We start from the raw sequence: 24139 nt of genomic DNA, 5'->3' as shown, positions 1-24139 counted from the left end.
ACATGTACACAAATGTTTACTCAGATCGATATATACAATATTTACAGAATGTCATGTTTTCCTAATATCATAACACTCAATTTATACAGACAGTTTATACAGACATAATATATAGTTATAACATCAAGATGCTACAGACATGTTGTTCAGATATTACAATATTTATAGAACAGAATTATAATGTTATGGTTATTTTGGAAACATGATAAAAACAGCAAAGATAATTATAATATATATATATATATATTTATATAGTATTAGATCCCTGATGAGATATTATAGACAGATACAGCCTACAAAGCACGGTACCGTTACTATATACAGACTAGAATGCAGCCACATATCTCAGATAGTATGTGGGTACCGTCAAATCATGTTCAGAGAGGATGGCACTCCCTAGTTGGGTTGAGGGGGTTGGTTTGACAAGGTAGCAGTTCCAGTTCTATGCTTAGGAGTGGATGTAATTTGGTCGGACTAAGGTAGTGTAGAATATAGTGACTTACCTGGAGGGCCGACCAGCGTTAAGTCCTACCCACCGGCCGCACAACCCTGTCATAAAGGGTCAAATCATGACATACAGATTTCTAAGGAAAAGCATAGTTATATATATTTATACAGTTTTACAACATTTAATGTATATAGTATGATATTAGCAGTACAAAAGATAGAAAGTTCAGATGATACAGTTATATTTTAAGCTACGATTAACGTAAAATTTATTTATACTGATTTTCCAGCTTTACAGTTTCAAATGTTATTATTATTGATATGCAACTTGGTTGCCACACACTAGTAATAGCATATTTCCATTTACTGAGCGTCAACTCATCCCATCATTTTAACATTTTTCAGGTGAGCTAGTTAGGCGAGCAGATCAGGCTCATGGTTAGAGAGGCCCTTGGTTGCTTTATACTAAGGGTAAGTTGGTACAAGGAGGTTTGAGTTTTGGGGAAGTGATAGTAGTATATGTAAATATAATATGGAAAATTATTGGATTCTGGTATTGTATGTATATTTGTGGTTATGTGATTTATGTTTTTCCGCTGCATAGGTGTGCCCACTATTTATAGAAATACTTCAACGTCTATCGGAGGTCTGAGAGTCTATAGCAGAGATATTTAAGTAATATATATATATATATATATATATATATATTGATATATTAAAAAATGATATAATTTTTGAGGTCGTTACATTCCGCCCCCTCAGGCGACGCCTAGAATACAACAGTATTTTTCACAAAATAATGAGTACAATGATTATGTTTCTCAAGTAAAGCAGATATGTACCCAATATAAGCAATCACATACACATCAACCATATAGGTAATGTAAGTTCAATGATGTGAATATATGTGCAAATAACACTCAACAAGATATGATCACAATAATGTTCAAAAGTGTTCTAAGCAAATTGTATCTTTGAAACGAGCTAAATGAAATCTCAATAGCAAATCAGGGTTTCAAAGATGTTAATCAAATATTCAAACTTAACTCAAAATATTTTCCTTCAATGTAATGAGCACAAAAGTAGTTTGAAAATATTTTAACTTGTAGAAAAATATTTTGCACACCAAAATCAAAGTTATAGGAGTCTTTTAATGACAATGTGAAGATCCTCAAGCTTGTTAGTTTATCCCAACACAAGATTTATGATGTTCAAATCTATGGGATAAACCTAGCTACACTCCCAAAAAATGAATCAAACAATCAACCAAACAAATTGGAGTATTAGCATAATCTAATAAACACAAGAACAATCAATAAACTCTCTCAATATCAAGATGTATCAAGGGAATGAATATTTGAGAGTATTTTGGGTAAAATGAGATTTTGAGATAGAGAAGATTTTGCTAATTATTTTGGCTAATCTCATACTAATCCTCACAAATGAACTCATATTTATAGACAATGGCCAAAATATAACCGTTGAGGACATAGGGGTCATAATTAGAATTGTTTTAAAACCAATTAGGAAAATTAACCTCGTTTAATAATTTTTAACCCCGATAAAAAATGAGTAACCCGAGAAGATTCGAGTGGCTAAACCTTGGTTTGGTTGCTCGAACAAAATCAGTCAGAAAACCCACTCTTGAGGGTTCGGGTGCCCAAGTCTAGGCTCAGTTGGCTGAACCAAAGTCAGAAAGCTTTTGTTCGTAGGTTCGGGTGCTTGGTTTCTCCTGATTATGTAAGTGATATAGGGATTGATTAGTGCATATGTCTTGGGACCTAGGAACTAAGGTCTTTTCAAGTACGCCCAAAAAACCTGGTATCAGTCGACCAAAGGGTGCCCTAAGGTCATTCAGTCCCTAAGGTCAATCTACGTCATTTCTGAGCATACAAACCTATATGCATGACATGCAGAGATTATTACAGATCATATCCCTAGTTACTTTTACAGAACCATATTACATTAATTGAATTTACAATATGAAATAGAATCTTTAGGGTCTTCAGGCTTCACTTCTTGTGCCATCAATTGATTTGCTAATATAAACCTACACACAAACTTAAAAGCTATCAAATACTAGAGTATTTGTCATTATCAAAATCAGGTGTGACCTATAAGGTCAACAATACCAGAGTTTTCTAACTGTATCGTCAAATACATGCATCCATACTTAAAACATAATTAGTTCTTACAACCCCAAAAATGTTCCAAACTAATCTATAGAATATACAAAATAACTTACGTAAGCTAAAGACAAAACGACCCTTTCAGGTTTCTCTAGCAATTAGGACCGACACTCTGTATGGCTTGAAACAAAAGTTGTATGTTGGGGTGAAACACTTCTCAGTAAGGTGGAACATATTACATTAGTGTGTGACCGCATGCATTTATTTCAATTGAAAACAGATACATATAATGTATATTCTCAATATTGTAATATAGGAGATATATAGACATAAATCCTATGATAGATGGTTTAGCATCATAACAAGTGAGAGTCCCTGAGGTTAGAGTAAGGTACAAGCCCATACACTATACAATCTCTCCGCCCGGTACTTAAACCCGTGACTTTGCCCATTTTAGTTTTCAAATCATAAATATGCATATTTAGAATACTGTCCAGCTTAGATACAATAATAACAACTGCCAACACATTACCCCTTGGCCTATGGGTTATGTAATTTACTATAGTCCGACTGGTACCACCTTGTCCATTAATCCACCAGTGGCCACTCCAATATCCAAGCAACTATCTCGATACCCACATTGAAAATCATATGTGTGCTTGCATTGTATCCAATATATATAAAGCAATGGAACCACCCTAAATGTTGAGCTTTTTAAGGCTCTCTTATAACGGTGAGCTTTTTAGGACTCTCATATAACAGTGAGCTTTTTAAGGCTTTGATATAACGGTGAGCTTTTTAAGGCTCTAATAGTAACAAGTTGTGGTTTCCAAATATCATATATACAATTTACTATAAAACGAATTAACTTGTTTCACATTCAAAAATCACCTGTACAGTTCCAGTATTTTTACAAACTCATTCAATCACACTGTGGTATAAACCAGCACACACCCTCTCGGTTTAACCCTTTTTACGTATATAACTCAGTATACAACTGGCACCTGCTTTCCACATTTCTTTCAAATAACAAAATGGAACTCCAGTTCCCATAGTTCATATACGTATTTAAATAGATTTATATATTCCATTTCATATCATTTGTCACACTCATTTGATCAAAAATCCGCTATATAGTATATAACTCAACAAATATCATTTAAATGGAAAATAAAGGGTTCAAACATGTCCTATGTTAAAACTAATCCAAATAAAGAAGTTTTGAAAAGTTTGGAGATCATATGTCAAAACCCATATTTTTACCAAAATTGTAAAATCGTAAAACTGACATTTTTACCCAGTGAATAAATAAGCAATCAATACGTACATATAAACATAAGATAACTTTTTAGCAATTTAATTTTCTAAAAAGACCAATGTAAATAAATTCCCTTACCTTAATCTTGAAAATAGAAATACGAACGTATTGGTCCAAAACAACGACCCGGGATCTCCGAAACCTAAAAACCGAAGAACATTACTTCACTATAATCTCAACTGCTACATAACTACCAAATCGAAAATGAAATCAAATCCTTATCTCGATTTTAGGGACAATCCCATAAATCTTCAAAACGACGATCTGATCCACTATAATTGTAGAGTTTCTTCCCCTAATCCACGCAGAAACTTCCAATCGTAGAAACAAACGACGAACAGTGAAGGATCGTAGAGAGAGAGAGAGAGAGAGAGAGAGAGAGAGAGAGAGAGAGAGAGAGAGAGAGAGAGAATTTTATATAATGGTTGATTAATAGTCCACTAATGGAAAATTTATTTTGTCAATAAAATTAAATCGGAGAATTTTATAGTAGTTTTTAAAAATAATTTACGTAATATTAAGAATAACAACAATAATAATAATACTCACAAATAATTTTGCATGAAAGGTGAAATCAGAAAAAAAGTGTTGTAAGTTTTTGTTTTCTTATGAAAGTAAATTTGTATTCAAGTGGACATTTACGAGAGTGGTCGTGTGAAAAATGCCCTAAGCCCTTTGCGTCTTAAGTGGCCGTCCCTTTCTCTACACTCCTGTGATAACCCCACAATGGTTTTGCCCATGATGAATAACATTGATTGTGGTTGTATTAATTACTAAATTAAAAATAACATATGAATTTACAATTATGCGACATAACAATTTTGGTGCCATCTCTTACTTATTTGATCGAAAGTCAAATAACTATTGGGTGATTGCTTAAATAACTGTTGTGAATTACCTCACTGGCAAAGATCTGCATAGTTTTTGCAGTTGATTAGGGATTTAAAAATATACTATAACAATTTATTTGGAGCTTGAAGGATTGAAAGATCTTCCACTTCGTAGATTAGTCACATACCCAAAAGGATTTGCATATGAATAAGCATTGGTTAAAGAAAAAAAAGCAATGGGTTTCAAGCTAATCACGAAGTGTATTGTATATTCAATTATAAGCCATGTGTCACGGCCTCAAGAATCTTGTGACATGGATGCAGGGTTTGGTGTATGATTCTGACATGGAGGGCACTTGGTTAATGTTGATTCAACTATGGAGATGTCTTGGGAATGACTTTGGTATGTCTTTGTGATGTTATGGTAGCTTTGGATACTGCTTATCATGATGTTCCTAATTCTTAAATTTAAAATGTATGATCATTAGATCCCTAATGGTTGCTTATCTGTAAAGGGGAATCTTTCAAATACATGATTTTTGGGAGGAACACCAGGTATTGGGTACTATGTGAGTACTTTGAGGAATGCTCAAAGGCAAGCTCTTGAAATCCTTGAGGGGTGTCTTGAGTTTCTATGTGTGGTTGAAGGTTCTATGGACAATCCATTTGAGAATGGGGTTACGCGATACTCTTGTCTCGTAGGTTATGGTGTGCGCCTTTCATGGTTGTTGCCTGTGCAGTTGGGTGGTGTCATCCAAGACCTCAGTTGAGCCACTGAGGGGTAATAATCCTTCATGGGTCTTTCTTGAATAGTGTATGTTTTCACTTCCCCTTATTTTTGGCTAGGAGGTGTAAGTGATGGATACTTTACTACAATGATTATACTGTAGGGATGAGAGTTGCCTTCAATCCTAGTAGAATGTAAGTTTAACTCCTTTAATGTTTGAGTTTGGGTACCTCAGAGATGACCTCGGATTGAATTAAAAGCTTTTAAGCCATTAGACTTGGCCATTAGGTTAGACATTTGAGTGTTTTCTTGAATAAGGACTAGTATGTCTAAAATCATGCATATTTAAAAAACAATATTAAAATAGAAACTATGATAAAATAAAATAAAAATGTAAATACAAATGAATAATTTCTGTTGCGAAATCACGCCTTGAGGTTATGCCTGTACACACAAAACAATTACAAAAAATAGAAAAAATCAAAAGAGAGAAGAAGAACAAATTTACATGGTACGACAATGTGCCTATATCCACAAAGCCACTGTGCAATTTCCATTATCATCAAACAAAAACTACCATAGGATTCAACCCTTGGCTACAATATGTATATATAACCCTGATTACGTGTGAAAACTGCGTAATTGGGCATCTTAACCCGGGCTTTACGATTTATATTTTTAATTAAATGTCCAAAATTGTATAATATTTTAATAAAGTTCCAAAATCATCATTCTTGAACTTTATTGCACTATTTATGAAGTTTTGGTAATTTTTTGTTGCAGGAAAAATCTCGGAAACCAAAACCGACACCTGTTCGTATTTCGTGCATAACTTTTCCGTCCGAGCTCCGATCAAGACGATTCAAATTTCTGGAGAAAGAGGAAAGGATTATCTACAACTTTTGTGTTTTGAGTTTTATGAGAAACGGGCTCCAAAAGAGTCAGATTTGTGATGAACAGAGAATGAAAAAAATGAAAAAAAAAAAATATAACAATACAGGTCAACCCTTTCCAAACGGGTCGGGTCGTGGCTTCACAGATCCTAGGGCAGCAGTCTACCTCTCCTATTTAATCCTCCCCTCTTCTCCTGCACAGGGTGTGCCTCCGGCACCCTTCTCTCTCCCTAAAACTCTCCCTCTTCCCTTCTCTTTCTCCCTTACTTTGTTTTCTTTCTTTCTTGCTCTCTCCCTCTTTGTTGCTTTCTTTTCCTTTTATCCTCTTAGCTCCCTGCTCAGTCTCCCTCCTCAATCTCCTTCTTCCCAAGTCTCCCTTAGCTTTCCCTCATTCCTCTACAGCCACTCTTGCACAGCCGAGCAACTCTCCCACTCCACAGCCTCTGCAACACCCGAGCCACCCACAGCATCACCACTCTCTGCCATCACAGCCTGCAGCAGACCACCACGAACAGCAGACTCCACAATAGCACGAAGCCATCTTTCCTGCTGCAACAACACCACGAACCAGAGGCCATCTCCACGCTTTGCTCTAGCTCCTTCATCTGCTGAAATCCGAGGACCAACCTGCAGCAACCATTGAAGTCTCTCTCGCAAGCCACTGCCACACCAGCTGAACCCAAGGCAACCACACAGCCAGCCGCTGTCCTATGAAACAGCAGTAGCCCGAATACCCCCTACAGCTCTTCTACCTTCCTGCTATGTTTTGTTTTCTTTCTCTCTCTCTCTCTCTTATTCTCTCTCTCAACTTTTCTTTATGATTACTTTATTAGTATTAATTGCTTGAGTATTGGATTAAAATGATTTAAATTGTATTAAAGTTTTTTTTTGTTTTAGACTTTGATTGTTGTTTAGAATTTGTTTTTTTATTAAAGTACGCATTTTTATTAGGTTATTTATTTAGGTTCTTTATTCTTCTTATAATATTTATTTATTTATTTACTTATTCTCTTTTTCTTTCAATTAAATCTGTGTTAGAATTATCTATCTATTTAATTAGTTGTTTTTCAAGAAAGTTTAATTTTAGATTGTAGTTGTGATTTGAGCTTAAAAAAGATCCGGTTTTTATTGCGCGCGTGAGTGTTTAATTAAGTTTCCATTGCGCATCTTTGATTCCATGTTTTAGGCTGCCATATTTCATTAACACGTGTTTCAATGTTTCCATGAGTAGATTAGAGTTTCCGTTTTTGTTCTTTAGTTCAATACATGTTAGTTTTAGGACTTTAATTTGTGTGCTATTTAATTTGTTAAAAGTAAAATCAAACAATTTTGAAAATCTTGAATCTGAACCAAGTTCAGTACCATTTTTATTTTTGATTGAAAAAACGTGAAGTTTGAAATTAAAACGCATTCCCTAAGGAGACGATCTATCCCTTGGACTTAATATTACACGACAGAACTCCTATACTTGGGATAGCTTCCGAGCTGCTCATTTTTCGAGTGAGTCAAACCCCATATGAAAAACCCCAAAATACCTTCACATGATAATATAATTACATTACACCTTGAATCAAATTTACTATATTGTACTGTGGGAACCCCCAACACACTCCCACTGGGCTTAGTTTAAGCATATGGAGATTTCCCTTATGGAGGACTCATAGGCCTTACCGGCCCTTGAGCCCTCGCACTTGTAATATGCTTCAAGTGGATATAGAACCCCTTCGAATATGAACCATAACTCAACAATCTTCACATTGACGAATATTTATCCCCTTGAAGCTTTCAAACTTATATCTCCACCTGAAGCTGCACATCATTGTTTCAGTAACTACTAATATGGAGTAAGCTCAAGCAATGCAAGAACTTCACCTTAGTAACAACCTTCATAACATGTGTCAATTGTATTTTCTTGTGTAGCTACCTTAACCAACTGAATCTCATTAGTACCAATCAACTCTCATATCTTGTGATATCTGACTGCAATACGCTTTGTTCTAACATGATAGACTTGATTCATTGCTAATTAAATAACACTCTGACTATCACAATGCAAATGAATAGCTTTTTGCTCTTTGCCAAGTTTAATTACCAATACCTTCAACTATATAGCCTTTTTTTTTTTTTTTTTACAGTCTCTATCACTACCACGTACTCTGCCTCAGTGGTAGATAATGCAACAACTAACTATACTATAGATTTCCAACAAATAGACTGACTTGCCATAGTGAATATAACCTATAACGGACCTTCTATCATCCAAATCTCCTACATAATCAGCATCAAGGAATCTTTGTACTAAAGTTGAATAGTATCTTGTACCAAACTCAATGCCCAAATCTGTAGTGTCTTTCATGTGCCTGAGTACCCATTTCAGAACACTCTAAAGTTCCTTGCCTATATTTTCCATAAACCTACTCACCATACTAACTGCATGTGCAAGATCTAGGCGAGTACAAACCGTGACATACATCAAGCAACCCATTGCATTAGCATATGGTACTCTTTATGTAATGCCCCAACCCACCATGTGGGGCCCGGGGTGCTATTTTAGTAATATTTGTATTCCTAATACCATAATCCTCATATAAAAGCTGCAAAAATAATGTAAACATCCTCAAATACTTTACCATAGTTCTAAACTACCATCATACATAGAGGTCTCCAAATACCCATATTACAAACCAGAAAATGAAAGAAAACTATCTCAGTCCATACAAACCGCTTATGTAACGCCCCGACCCATTATACGGCTCCAGAGTGCTACTACATGCGTATATTACACCTGTCCCTAATAACATACATATACGACCTGCCCTGAATAGGGACATACAAGTGTTTTATACTGATTTGCAATTTCATGCACAGCGGAGAACATAAACATCTATTTGGGAATCTAAAAGACATACTAGAGTTTTCTAATTGTATCCGCAAATACATACATCCATACTTAAAACATAATTAGTTCTTACAACCCCAAAAACGTTTCAAACTAATTTATAGCATATACAAAATAACTTATGTAAGCTAAAGACAAAACGACCCTTTTAGGTTGCTTTAGCAACTAGCACCGATGCCCTGTATGACCTGAAATAAAGGTTGTATATTGGGGTGAGACACTTCTCGACAAGGTGGAAGATATTACATCAATGTGTGACCGCATGCATTTATTTCAATTGAAAACAAATACATATAATGAGTATTCTCAATACTGTAATATAGGAGATATATAGACATAAATCCTATGATAGATGGTTTAGCATCATAACAAGTGAGAGTTCTCGAGGTTAGAGTAAGGTCATACACTGTACGATCTCTCCGCTCGGTACTCAAACCTGTGACTTTGCCTATTTTAGTTTTCAAATACTAAATATGCATATTTAGACTGTCCAACTTAGATACAATAATAACAACTGCCAACACATTACCCTTTGGCCTACAGGTTATGCAATTTACTATAGTCCGATTGGAACCACCTGGTCCATCAATCCACCAATGGCCACTGCAATATCCAGCCAACTATCTCGATACCCACACTGAAAATCATATGTGTGGTTGCACTATATCCAATATATATAAAGCAACAGAACCACCCTTAACGCTGAGCTTTTTAAGGCTCTCTTACAATAGTGAGCTTTTTAGGGCTCTTATATAATGGTGAGATTTTTAAGGCTCTGATATAACGGTGAGGTTTTTAAGGCTCACCTGTACAATTCTAGTATTTTTACAAACTCATTTAATCACACTGTGGTATAAATCGGCACACACCCTCTTGGTTTAACCTTTTTACGTATATAACTTGGTATACAATCAACACCTGTTTTCCACATTTTTTCCAAATAACAAAATGGAACTCCAGTTCCCATAGTTCATATACGTATTTAAACAAATTTACATATTCCATTTCATATCATATGTCACACTCATTTGATAAAAAATCCGCTATATAGTATATAACTCAATAAATATCATTTAAATGGAAAATAAAAGGTTCAAGCATCTCCTACGTTAAGATTCATCCAAATAAAGAAGTTTTAAAAAGTTTGGAGATCATACGCCAAAACCCTTATTTTTACTAAAATTGTAAAATCGTAAAACCGACATTTTTACCCAGTGAAACTTTGCAAATAAGCAGTCAATATGTACATATAAACATAAGCTAACTTTTTAGCGGTTTAGTTTTCTAAAATGACCGATATAACCAAATTCCCTTACCTTAATCTAAAAAATAGAAATACGAACGGATTGGTCCAAAACAATGATCCAGGATCTCTAAAACCCAAAAATCGAAGAACATTACTTCACTATAATCTCGATTGCTACATAACTACCAAATGGAAAATGAAATCAAATCCTTATCTCAATTTAGGGACAATCCGGAAAATCTTCAAAACGATGATTTGATCTGCTATAATTGTAGAGTTTCTTCCCCTGATCCACGCTGAAACTTTTGATCGTAGAAACAAACGACGAACAGTGAAGGATCGTAGAGAGAGAGAGAGAGAGAGAGAGAACTCGCTGGTTCTAGAGATAAAGAGAGAGATTTTGGGTTTTCTTAACCCTTAAGCAACTAAAAATGATATTTATAGAGCCTTTGACCAAATCAAATTCATGGACGAGGCGGCGCCTTCGCCGACGAACCCCATCCGAATATTTTCTTTGGCTCGTTCGGTATTTCTTTGTCGTTGACACTCTGAATTTTGGTGACAAAGAACTGAAGGGACTTCGGCGACAAACATACTGCCTTCATCGACAAACCTTGCTGTGATTCCCGTTTTACCCTTTTCTTATTTATTTTCTTCATTTACGGGTTCGGGTCTCCACAATCTCCCCTCCTTATAAAAAATTCGTCATCGAAATTTTCTAATAGATATTACACATATTCTACACTTACGGCTTAGTCCTACCAAAGAGTCGGCAGCCACCCTCATAGCAGCTTCGGCCCAAGTTTATTACATACCCTCATATATGGCGGAGGAATACAGTGGTTACAACATGATGTTTCGGAAGATTACATATACATAGCAAACTCTCCCGAAGACCATACTATTTAATCTAAACCATCTATACTACTATACATACTTACGTACCATAAAATAAATATGGGTACTTTTGGCTTATTTCTGACTCTAGTTCCCATGAAGCTTCCTCCACTGCATGGTTACACCATAATACGTTCACTAGCGGTATTTCCTTAGTCTGTAACTACTAAAATTTCCGATCTAATACCTATACTGGAGCCTCTTTGTATGCTAATGCATCACTAATCTCTAGAGGCTCGTAACTGAGCACATGCAAAGGATCTGACACGTACTTCCTTAGCACTGACACATGGAACACGTCATGGACTCTAGATAGTATTGAGGGTAAAGCCACTCGATAAGCAACTGAACCTATCCTTTCTAGGATCTCGAAAGGCTCGATATACCGAGGACTTAGCTTCCCCTTCTTTCTGAACCTCATCATCCCTTTTATCGGAGCGATCCTCGGAAACACCATATATCCTACCTCAAATTTCAGCTCTCGTCGACGAGTATCAGAATACCTCTTTTGTTGACTCTGAGCTGCCTTGATTCTCTCCCTAATCAACTCAACCTTTGCAAAGACCTGCTAAATCAGTTCCGGGCTTAGTATCTGCCATTCACCTACCTGATCCTAGTATAATGGAGATCGAAACCGATGACCATATAATGCTTCGTAGGGTGTCATCTCTATGTTGTCCTAATAATTGTTGTTATACGTGAACTCGACAAGCAGTAGATACCGTATCCAGTTGCCACCAAAATCTAGTACACAAGCTCGCAACATATCCTCTAGTGTCTGTATAGTCCTCTTAGACTGCCCATCCGTCTACGAGTGGATGTGTATAGGGTGTACGTGTACCCCATAGGGTCGAACCCTCATTCAGTATAGTATCATGTATGTTTTAATTGATATAGAGACATGTTAGGTTACTAAATTCACACCAGGGGCCCAACCGTGGGTTTGGGGCGTGACAACTTAGTATTAGAGCAAAACTAGGTTGTTAGGTCTTGTAGACTTGGTTAGGCGTAGTTATGTGAACGTACCATAGTATAAAATGTAGGAAATGGGTAGAGTAGGTCGATGGTTGTCTTGTAGCTAGATTGGGACTCATTGGTGGTGTTCTGTGTTTTTTCTAGAATGACGATTTCAGTAAAATCATGGCAAACCATTGATGGTTTCATATCAGTGTGGTAGGACAGACCTAGACCTGTGAGAGTTGTAGTTAACATGATTAACTTTCAATGATTGTGTTAGCTGTGTATGATATAGGAATTTTAACTAATTCCTATCTTACTTTCAGAATGGAGCTCAAGGATAACAACTTGGATAGTGGTTCTGAGGAGACTGCGAGTGACGAATCTCCTTCTGTGCCTCGGGGTTTGACAAGGTAGATCATGCGGGAGATCGGGCGAAGGGTTAGAAGACGTGAGCATTCTCCTATTGCTACGGGTTGTACCATAGAGAGGTTCACCCGCATGCACCCTCTGACGTTTACTAGAGGACCCAATTCGATAGTAGCAAAAAACTAGGTGCAGAAGGCCGAGAAGATATTGGAAGTTCTGCATTGCACTGACCAACAGAAGGTTCTATATTCTACTTTTCATATGGCAAGAGAAGCTAAAAGTTGGTGGACAATTGTGAGTCTGCTTGAGAAGAAGAGAGTTGGTCCATCTAGTATGACTTGGAGCCGCTTCAAGGAGGTATTTTTCTAGAGATACTTCCTGACTTCCACTCGTGATGCGAAGGCTGATGAGTTCTCGAGCTTGACTCAGGGAACCTTGACGGTGCAGAGATATGCTACCAGATATATTAAGCTAACTTGTTTCGTGCCGTGTTTGATCTTGAACGAGTATAAGAAGACTCGGAGGTTCGAGAAGGGTTTAAGAAAGGACATCCGGAGGCTTGTGGGTATGCAGTAAATTCGAAAGTTCTCTGTTCTGGTGGATAAAACCACCATAGTTGAGGCGGACCTTCAGGGGTAAGAGGTGGTACAAGAATAGGAGAAGAGGTCAGTATCTTCTGGTTCTTAGATTGGTTCTCGGTAGGGACCGTGGAAGAAGAAGAGCTATGGTTCGGGTTATCGCTAGAATACCAAACAATAGAGTCCTCAGAGGGATCCATCTCTCACGTAATGCACCAGGCGCCGTAAATGGCATGATGGTGAACGCCAGCCATTCTGGGGTAACTGCTACAACTGTGGCAAACTGGGCGACATATCCCGAAATTGTCATAAACAAAGGAGTGATATGCCTACATCGAGTCAGAATCATGGAAGTAATTAGATGCCTTGGGGAAACTATCAAGCAAACATGGCTCCGATGAGGGTGTACTCTTTTACTCCAGTAGATGCAGAACATATTGGAAATGTGGTGACAAATACCATGTTATTGCTTTTGAATAGAGCTATTGTCTTATTTGATTCAGAAGCAACCCATTCTTTTATATCTGCAAGTTTGTGAAACTGTGTGGGGTTGAAACCCAAGTGATGGATGACTGGTTATTTGTGGCTACACCGACTAGGAGTGTAACGATCTGAAGTAAGATGTTAGGAAACTACCCAGTGGTAATTCAGGGAAGGCCGCTACTGGTGAACTTAGTAGTGTACGACATGTGTGGATTTGACGTCATACTGGGTATGGATTGGTTATTCTCTAGTTATGAAGAGATTGATTGTCATAGGAAGGTAGTAGTGTGCAAACCTCTTAGGGAATAGAGGTATGAGTTTTGGGATCGTGTGTGCGTTCGACGCCACATATTCTATCAACGATACATGCGAGAAGGTTACTTTTGGATGATTGTCAAGAGTACTTAGCTTGTGTGAAGGAACCACCTCGAGATGATTTGAAACTTGAAGATATCTGAGTGGTTAATGAATTTCCAGATGTATTCTTAAAAGACTTACGTAGTTTACCTTCTGATCGTGAAGTGGAGTTCGTTATTAAATTGCTGCCAGGCAAGGCACCAATTTCTAAAGCTCCATACTAGATAGCTCCAGCTGAACTTAGAGAGTTGAAGGAGCAGTTGTAGGAACTACTAGATAAGGGCTTTATCAGACTTAGTGTTTCGCCCTGGGGAGCTCCAGTATTGTTTGTGAAGAAGAAGGACGGGTCGATGCGAATGTGCATTGATTACCACAAGATCAACAAGGTAATAGTGAAGAATCGATACCCGTTGCCTCATATAGATGATCTATTTGACCAACTGTAGGGAACGAAGGTCTTTTCGAAGATCGATCTACAGTCAAGGTATCATCAGGTGAGAGTTAGAATGGAGGATGTTGCGAAGATTGCTTTCTGAACCAGATACGGTCACTACGAGTTTTTGGTCATGCTTTTTGGGTTGACTAATGCCTCGACTGTATTTATGGACCTAATGAAAAGGATTTTCCATGAATATCTAGATCAGTTTGTAGTAGTGTTTATTGACAATATCCTGGTATATTCTAAGAGTTCGGAAGAGCACGAAAACCATTTGAGATTGGTACTTCAGGTACTACGGGAAAGGAGGTTATTTGCTAAGATGAAGAAATGCGAGTTCTGGCTAAATCAGGTCGCGTTTCTAGGCCATGTTGTGTCGAAGGGTGGTATCTTAGTTGATCCTAATAAGATTGAAGCAGTGGTCGATTGGGTGAAACCGAAGAGTGTGCAAGAGGTTCGGAGTTTCCTAGGACTGGCAGGTTATTATCGTCGGTTTGTGGAGGGATTCTCTAAGTTATTTGGCCCTTTGACACAGTTGACGAGGAAAGGTGTAAGAGATTTGAATGGACTGACGAGTGTGAGCAGAGTTTCCAAGAGTTGAAATACCAACTGGTAATTGCTTCGGTTTTAACCATTCCATCTAGGGACAGTGGTTTTGTGATTTACAGCAATGCATCACTGAAGGGTTTGGGATGTGTGTTTATGCAACAGGGGAAGGTAATTGCTTATGCTTCTTGATAACTTAAGGATTATGAGAAGAATTACCTTATGCATGATCTAGAGTTGGCAGCAGTAGTATATGAGTTGAAGATTTGGAGACATTACTTATACGGTGAACAGTGTGAGATCTTCACGGACCACAAGAGCCTCAAGTACTTTTTCACGTAGAAGGAGTTGAACATGAGGTAGAGAAGGTGGCTTGAACTGATCAAGGACTATGAGTGCACTATTAGCTATCACCCGGAGGGGGCTAATATGGTAGCTTTGGAAGTTAGAGCACGCGTTAGTATTTGCGGTAATAGGTCAGCATCATATCAAATGGGATCTGGAAAGTTTTGGCGTGGAGTTGGCAGATGGTAATCATCAGGCTTTCATAGCTAGCCTGGTGATCCAGCCAATGTTATTTGAGAGAATTAAAGCTGCGCAAGCTAGTGACGTGGAGTTAGTTAAGACTGTGGAGAAAGTGCAACAAGGGTTGACTGCAGATTTTAACATCTCTGAGGGAAGTGTGCTAAGATTTGGGACTAGACTGCGTGTTCCTGGAGGAGGTGCATTGTTCTTTGTATACGGTACATCTGGGTAGTACGAAGATGTATCGGGATTTGTGCTTATCTTTCTGGTGGAGTAGCATGAAAAGGGAGATTGCTCGATTCGTGGAACAATGTTTGATGTGTCAGCAAGTGAAAGTTGAACATCAGAGGCCGATAGGGCCGTTGCAACCATTGAGTATTCTAGAGTGGAAATGAGAGCACATTTCTATGGACTTTGTCATTGGATTGCCACCAGCGTTTGATGGGCAGAATGCAATTTGGGTGATCATGGATAGATTGACAAAATCTACTCACTTTGTACCGATGAAAGTTAGCTACTCCTTGAGAAGGCTAGTGGATCTATACGTGTAGGAGATAGTTATAATGCATGGGGTACTGATGTCTATTGTTTCAGATTGAGACCCGAGGTTCACTTCTCGATTATGGAAGAGCTTACAAGAAGCACTAGGGACGAAGCTTACTTTCAGTACAACGTTCCACCCCCAGACTAATGGACAATCAAAGATGACGATATAGATCTTGAAGGATATGTTACGGGCTTGTGTATTAGACTTCGGTAGTAGTTGAATTCAGTTTCTACCATTGGTGGAGTTTGCCTATAACAACAACTTCCAAGCTAGTATTGGGATGACACCATTTGAGGCATTGTATGGTCGGAGGTGTTGGTTTCCTCTATATTAGGATGAGGTCGGTGAACGGCAAATATTGGGTCCCAAACTTGTATAGCAGGCTTCTGAGAAGGTTGGTTTGATCAAGGTTAGGTTTAAATTAGCTTAGAGTCGACAGAAGAGTTACGCGGATGTTCACCGCCGTGAGTTGGAATTCGAGGTGGGGGGGTAAGATATTCCTGAAGATCACTCCAATGAAAGGAGTGATGAGGTTCGGGAAGAAAGGCAAGCTGAGCCCGAGATATATTGGACCATTCGAGGCACTAGAACGAGTGGGTCCGGTGGCCTACTGGATTTCACTACCTCTAGCATTCTCTCGGATCCATGATGTGTTCCACGTATTCATGTTAAGAAGGTACATACCGGATCCATCACATGTGATTAGTTACGAATCTTTAGAGATTGATGATATTTTGGCGTATGAGGAGATACTTGTTCATATTCTAGACCAGAAAGTTCAGAAGTTGCGTACCAAGAAGATACCATTAGTGAAAGTGTTGTGGCGGAATCATGAGATTAAGGAAGCTTCTTGGGAATTGGAAACGGAAATACATCGAAAATATCCACAGTTGTTCTGAGTAGTAGCTTTGGTAACAGGATCAGTATGCGTATGTAGGTAATATTATGTTATCGTAGTAATGATGTGTGGTTGGTCTTGGGGAGAGTTTTGTAATATTGTGAGCTCCCAAGATGGTATGTATATAACCACGATATTCCTCCCCCATAAGTGAGGATATGTATATATTTGGGACGGGCTGCTATGTGGGTGGCCACCGACTGTTTCTAGAATCAAGTATGTGTTTTGGTGTGTTGTTGAGTTGGTAAATGAGAGATTACAAATTTCGAGGATGAAATTTTTGTAAGGAGGGGAGGTTGTAAGAACCCAACCCAAGATAGGTGTATTAAATAAATAAGAAAAGAGAAGGAAAATTAAAGAAGGTAAAAATCAACAGGGTTCGTCGACGAGGCTTCTTTTCTCGTTGACGAACTCTCTTGCACAGCGCTGCGATGAGATTCAGTGGCCCGTCGATGTGGAGATACCGAGAGATTTTGGGAAATCCTAAAATCTCAGGCTCGTTGATGAGTCCACCTTGGTGTCAACAAACTTCCTTCTGCGGCCCATCAACGAGGACGCCATCTCATCGACGAGTTTGGCCAGGTCAACCAAGTTATAAATATCTTTTGGCTTGCTTAGTTGAGAAGAAAACCAAAACACACACACACACATACACACACACACACACACTCTCTCTCTCTCTCTAGAACTCTCTCTCTCTCTCTCTCTAGGATTTCGAGCCGTCTGTTGTCGGAATCAACGATGCGACGTTGTTACGTGGATCAGGAGGAGACTCTCTTCGAGGATAGCAGATTGAATCTTTGTTTTGAGGAACTTCGGTTTTGACCCAAAATTGAGGTAAGGGTTCGATTTTGTTTTCGTTTCGGTATATATGTTGTAGTAAGAATTATAGTGAAGTTTAGTTCTTTGATGTTTAGGTTTTGGGAACTCAGTTTGTAGTTTTGGAGTCGTAGAGTTTGGGTTTTGGTATTCGAGGAAAGGTAAGAGGATTCTGTTTATATTAGTTATTTTTTAAATCAGAATCGGTAAACCTGTAATTTACGATTGTATGTATGATTTGGCTACTTATTTGGGAAAATCTATCGAGTGAAAATACGAGATTTTTGGGTTACTATTGTAGGAAAAATTTGGGGTTTCGGGTATCATCTCTATTTCTGTTGGAAAATCGTATGTTGTATAAAACTGTGATATTGAGATGACTGTACCTATAGTTGTATTAAATTGTATTTTTGAACTAAAAATGATACGATTTGTTGTATACCAAATAAGTATGGAATGAACTGTTGTATGTAAAATGTTCCAGGTGTGTGAAAATAGTCGTGATGGCTAATTACCGTAAGCTAAGGTATAGGAACATGAGTTCCAAAATTGTTCCAGGTTTTATGAAATTTGCCACATCTCGGCTAATTACCGTAGGCAAACGCCATGTCTCGGTTAAATATCGTGGACAAGAGTATCTGACTCTATATCCAAGAGTGTAAAATATCACCTATTTGTTCTGGTTGATCACCGATGGGTGTGAGTTGACACCGTATTAGCAACAATATCATTGTGGGGCTTCGACTAATGCCGGGTTATCGGGTGCTTCGTGTAATGTGTCCAGTTTCGACCAAAGAGTGTGATGTCACTGACCGTATGTTTTGTTTCGTATGTACTGGAACTGGATTATGAAAATATTGGAACTATATCGTGTTATGTATTATGTTGAAATAACACTTGTATGTCATACACTGATATAACATGTTTCTTCCTTACTAAGAGGTGTCTCACCCCGATTATACAAATGTTTTCAGGTCCTTTGAGTAGTTGTCACTAGCGTCCTAGTGTAACAGGAGCGTGGTTGTTGGTTAGCTATGTATAGTACTTGTGTAAGTATAAATTTTGTAACTGGGTTGTCATTATTGGGTTTTGTAGACATCCGGGGTACGTGCCGTATACTGGAGCGTAGATTCTAGTTATGTATAGACTCTGGTATGGTACGTTGTATGTATTAGAAAAAACATTTTCGCTGCGTATGTGATGTGTATGTATGTGTATGTGAATGTGTATGGGGTGTACATGTACCCCACGAGGTCAAACCCTCATTCAGTATAGTATCATGTATGTTTTAATTGATACAGAGACATGTTAGGTTACTAAATTCACACTTGGTGCCTAACTGTGGGTTCAAGGTGTGACAACTTAGGAAACCCAAATTAAAAATTTGCTCTAATTAAAGTGACGAGAATCGAAGTTAGGACCCTGTGGTGGTGTCCGATTGTCGATTTTGTTAAAGATTTGAGGAAAAATTGAGGAGAGAGAGAGAGAGAGAGAGAGTTTACCTTATCCTAGGAGTGTTGCCTACGACGCTCTAATCACAAATCCATTCCGGTTAAAATGTTGGCAGTCGAGAATAAAACCTAATGATATTTTATGTTCTTCAATCGATCGAGAATTGAGGAAGAAATTGAGGAGAGAGCAAAAGTGGTTAAGGAGAGAGAGAGAGAGAGAGAGTTGGCAAGAATCCGCAAGGGGCATTCTCTGATCAATTGAAATCTTCTTGATTTCACTTTTACTTTAATATATATTATAATAATATTATATTATATACTTATATATATATATATATATATATGACTATCATATTACTTAATTTAATTTAATAATAATTAATTATTTATTTATTTTTTTACTTTTCCAAACCTTCACATATGTGGGCCAAGTCATGTGAGCTTTAAACAACTTCGAGACCTTATGTGGGCCCCACACAATTTCGAGACTCATGTAGACCCCACATAGCTCTAATAGGCTTCACACAACTTCATAGGCCTTATATGCGCTGGATGTGGGAAAGATCACGAGGCGGCTTAATGTATTGTACAATAATTATATATTTGTATGCAGGTGAGAATGGGTATAGTGATGTGTGGGATGACCACCTTTATTGCGAAATTTATGAAGTGTATACAAGAACACCTATATGATTATTATTTTATCATATATTTCTACCATGTATGTCAGCTAAAAATATTATTTTATATATGTATTTATATATGTACACTAACTGTGTCTATTTTGTTTATCTTATGAAATTTCACCTTGATCATGCCGACCTTCTGGGAGCAACTAAGCCGCAATGGTTTCTGAACACTCACTTAGATTAAGTCTTTCTTAGGCATCAAACATGAAATCAAGAATCCTAACAAATAAATATTTTCGTATTGATACTAACTAAATGATCATTTTTATTATTTTATTATTATCATGCTCTATTCGTATATATATTTTTGAGATCATCACAAATTCTTTTTTAGGAAAATAAGTACTTTTTGAGAAGCATCTAGAAAAATAAGTATTTTTTGAGAAGAACATGAGCCCCTCTTTGAAACATCTTAAAAAATGGTAAGTATGGAAAGTAGTTAAATTAAGTACTTATTTCAATAAATAGTGTTTGATTTATACGTAAATAAGTACTTTTTTAAACCATTTTTTAGGGAAAATAATTAGTATTTTTTGAAAAAATATATATTTTTTAAAAAATAATCATTTGAAAAAGTACTTATAATAAAAAAATCACATACTACTTTTAGATGAGTCTTTTTTCAATACTTTTTTTTTCTAAAGAGTACCATTATATATAGGTGGTTCCAAGGCCAGTTCTTGATAATTACCCAATTCCTAACTACATATGCATGGATATGAAAAATCAATCGCTTGCTTGACAAATTTCATATATATGAAATAACACACTCGTTCAAAAATAAAAGAGAAATTATTATAATTTAAAGAGGAGAGTGTTGTCTTAACTTTCTTTTTTTAATGTAAATTTAGAAAACAAGCAAAATAAATAATGTTAATATATAGAAAACTCAAAGACATAAACAAGCAAAAATGGTAAGGCAATTGGATAGACAGTGGTAGGCACTATTACCATGAAAGATGTTGACAAATTCAAAGCAAGCTTTACACAGAATGAGGGTGGCCGGTGTTGAGCTGGATAAAATGTTGCTTGCTCTTACCCCTAGACTGTTAGGAATATACGAACAAATTCTCAAAACCTGTGAGAAACAAATAGAGAAAGAATAACGCCAAAGAAAAATTCAATCACACGCACAAGACAATATTTACGTGGTTCGACAATTTTGCCTACGTCCACGGAATTGTAAGGATTTCAATATTGTCAGGAAGAAAGCACAGAGAGTGTGGCGATACAATTCTCTCGCTCTCTCTCTCTCTCTCTCTCTCTCTCGCGGATACAACCACACAAACCCTAATCACCCGAAAGCACCCTTTTTATATGTTGCGCCTAGGGTTCCGTTCCGAATGGGCTCCAAAAATTTTCCCCGGGGGCAGCCCAAGCCTTCGCTCCATGGACTAAGCCTTAAAATAAAAATCTCTAATTAAACAAAGATCAAGTTGTCATTCAAATCAAAACACAGTTAGGCTCCACAAAAGCCCAACATAGACCACTCCTTTAGCAAGGGAGGTCCCACACCATTCTCCATCGCCCATCAAACTTTGTTAACATCCATTTCCTTCCCCTTCCAGATGCTTGCCAGTTTTTAATCAATTAAATGGAAATTAAAACAAATGTGTTCTCATCCATAATTTAATATTCAAATGTAGGCATCGAGTTTTTTCCCAGTTTATGTTTTTTTAAAAAATAATATATTAAATAATACTTGAGAAATATTTTTTAGGATAATTCTAACGTAATCTTGAGATTTAAACAAAGCAAGATTTTGTTAGGAAAGTTGTACCTATGGCAAATCTTATTGGTCTGCAAGATCCTCCGCCGTCGGAGATGAATCCGTTGATCATGTCCAGAGAGGTTCCCAGGCGGAGCCCAGACTGGAGTCGTCGAAGAAGAAGTTGCCGACGGTGGTCGTAGTAGTGTCGGCGTTGTCGATGCAGGAGACGATGGGATCCTATGTTGGAGATTGGGCGGATTCGTCCTGTGCCATTTCCATGATTAACGAGGAGATTTGCCTGCTGGAGTTGCATGTTGACGAGCTCGGCCTGGGCTTTGGCCAGCTGCGCTTGCAAATCGCTCACCTGTTTCTGCAGCTGGCAAATTGTCCCTGCGCATCCGTAAACAGGGTCTCTGAAGGAGAATTGGAAGATGCCCATTTAAATATTGCGAAGGAACTGTTAAAATTTTGAAATTTAGTTGAATTTGGATCCCGCTGCGCATGGAATGCGCTCCAAAAGTAAAACCCAGACAAAGAGAAGGACCTGCTTCTTCCTTAAATTCTCTTCAAAACCCAAACTGTGTTCACACAGATGGAGCCAATCAGGTAGGGAGGAGAGAAAAAATATAGAAGGAAAAAATGAAATACCCGCAAGAGCTTGATGATGTTGCTGGCTCCGAACACCCCGTGCGCGGTGGTGAACTTGAGGGGCTCCGTCGGGGGAAAGTACGGCGCCAGAATGCATTTCTTAGCACACCGGCGGCGGAGGATCTTGCAGGAGGCGCGGGGGGCTGAGCACAACGATTGCCGTGAAGCAAATTTCGTTGATGAACTAGCCAAATTTGACACGCATTCAAAATTTTCAATCAAATTTTGCTGCTTGTCCATTTAAATAAAGACGAAGTAGTAAGATTTACGTCTAGATTCATATTAAGAAATACTTTTCAAAATAGGGTATTATTTAATATATTTTTTTTAAAAAATAAATCAAAAAAAAGCTCAATTTATATTGCTGCACGTTCGATAATTAGAAATGGAATGGAATTGTATTTTTCATTTGTTTTCAAAATATTATGTCTATTGTGTATAAACATACTATCAACTACATTAAATCATAAAATTAAAAATTTGTCACTCCTTTTCTAAGAGGGCCAAAATTCATATTCATAAATATTGTTACAAATAAAAATTAACACACTCCAAAATGTGCCAATTTCATAGTTCATCTTATGCATTTTTTCATAGGTCATGAGTAATTGTTCACCATTATTATTATTATTATTATTTAAAGGGCGTCCTTAGGTTATAAGGCTCCCCGCTTTTATGAGGGTAAATGAAGGGTTGTCACAGTGTACACAGTTTTATCCCTACTTTTATGTAAAGAGACTGTTTTCTTAGACTCGAACCCATGACCAACCAGTCACAAAAGAGCAACCTTACCATTGATCTAAGACTCGCCCTCTTTCATATATGCATGAAAGGTGGGTCAAGTTGGGTTGGGTGGGTTAGACGCTAAACCCACAATCTAATCCATATAGTCAGACTATGTAAAATGAAAAACCATCAACCAATCGATAAACCACTTGAAATCAATTTTTTGGATTAGTTCGATTCGGTTCAAGTTGGGCAAGTTGGGTTGGTTGAACACCCCTACATTCATCACCAAAAACTATAGCTTCTCAAATTTCAAAATCCAAGCATCATTCTAGAAGTTCCACATTTTATAAAATAATAACTGTTATATATTTTAGAAAGACCAAAGCAAGAAATAAGACATAACAAATTTATTTAATCAAAAGTTTTGGTCTCATTCTAGATATTACACCTAGCACCATCCCTGTGCGTATTACAAGATTCTATTTCTTCTCCTCTCCTTTAAATCTTTTTCACATATTATTTGGTTGACGACCTTTCTTGCTATAGTCTCTTCACATATTTTAATAAACCAAAAACTCTTTCAATGAAAACCATCGAGACCTAATTGCCATGATTTGCATTGCAAATATATGGATGGAGATCGAATGTGACACATAGTTGAGAGAAAGAGAATTGACATTTTCTTTTGTGATTAATAGGAGAGACATTTTAATTTTATAAGTCATTTAAGTTTATATTTATTTTACGTAATAATTATTAAAAATATATAATAAAAATTAGAGAAAATTTTAATAATTTAAAAAATCCTATAAAAATTTATATTATATCATTAAATATAAAATAAGAAAAAAAAAAACTCAATTACAATTACGCATTATTAATAAAATTTACTATAATTATTCTATTACCAAAAATAATATTTTTATAAACCATATGTATCTATCGTTACCAAAATTTTGGCACCTGACAAGTGGAGAAAACGCACGTGAAGCTGAACGCTCGTCAAGGAT

General features: G+C 37.2%; 1 protein-coding gene across 6 annotated transcripts; it reads right to left on the bottom strand.

Annotated features, from left to right (window-relative positions):
- Positions 1-482: 482 nt before the first annotated feature.
- Positions 483-22684, bottom strand: LOC131150872 (uncharacterized). Of its 6 annotated transcripts, XR_009135629.1 has the most exons (4): positions 22401-22617; positions 21822-22142; positions 20993-21087; positions 9157-9431 (listed from the first exon to the last, which is right to left on the bottom strand). XR_009135629.1 is itself a non-coding variant. In XM_058101917.1 (3 exons), the coding sequence occupies exons 1-3, from the start codon at positions 22495-22497 to the stop codon at positions 500-502; spliced, it is 468 nt and encodes a 155-aa protein (XP_057957900.1). In that variant the 5' UTR covers positions 22498-22616; the 3' UTR covers positions 483-499. The 6 variants fall into 6 exon arrangements, 4 of the variants coding, with proteins under 4 accessions (XP_057957900.1, XP_057957902.1, XP_057957899.1 ...); XM_058101917.1 differs by lacking the exons at positions 9157-9431; positions 20993-21087 and adding an exon at positions 483-549 and having other exon boundaries at positions 22401-22616; XR_009135630.1 differs by lacking the exon at positions 22401-22617 and having other exon boundaries at positions 20993-21119; positions 21822-22209.
- Between the last annotated feature and the right edge of the window lie 1455 nt (positions 22685-24139).

The sequence above is a fragment of the Malania oleifera genome, chromosome 3, assembly GCF_029873635.1.
Source record: "Malania oleifera isolate guangnan ecotype guangnan chromosome 3, ASM2987363v1, whole genome shotgun sequence".
In the NCBI taxonomy this organism is placed as follows: Eukaryota; Viridiplantae; Streptophyta; class Magnoliopsida; order Santalales; family Ximeniaceae; genus Malania; species Malania oleifera.
This window is presented reverse-complemented; position numbering and strand designations above follow the sequence as displayed.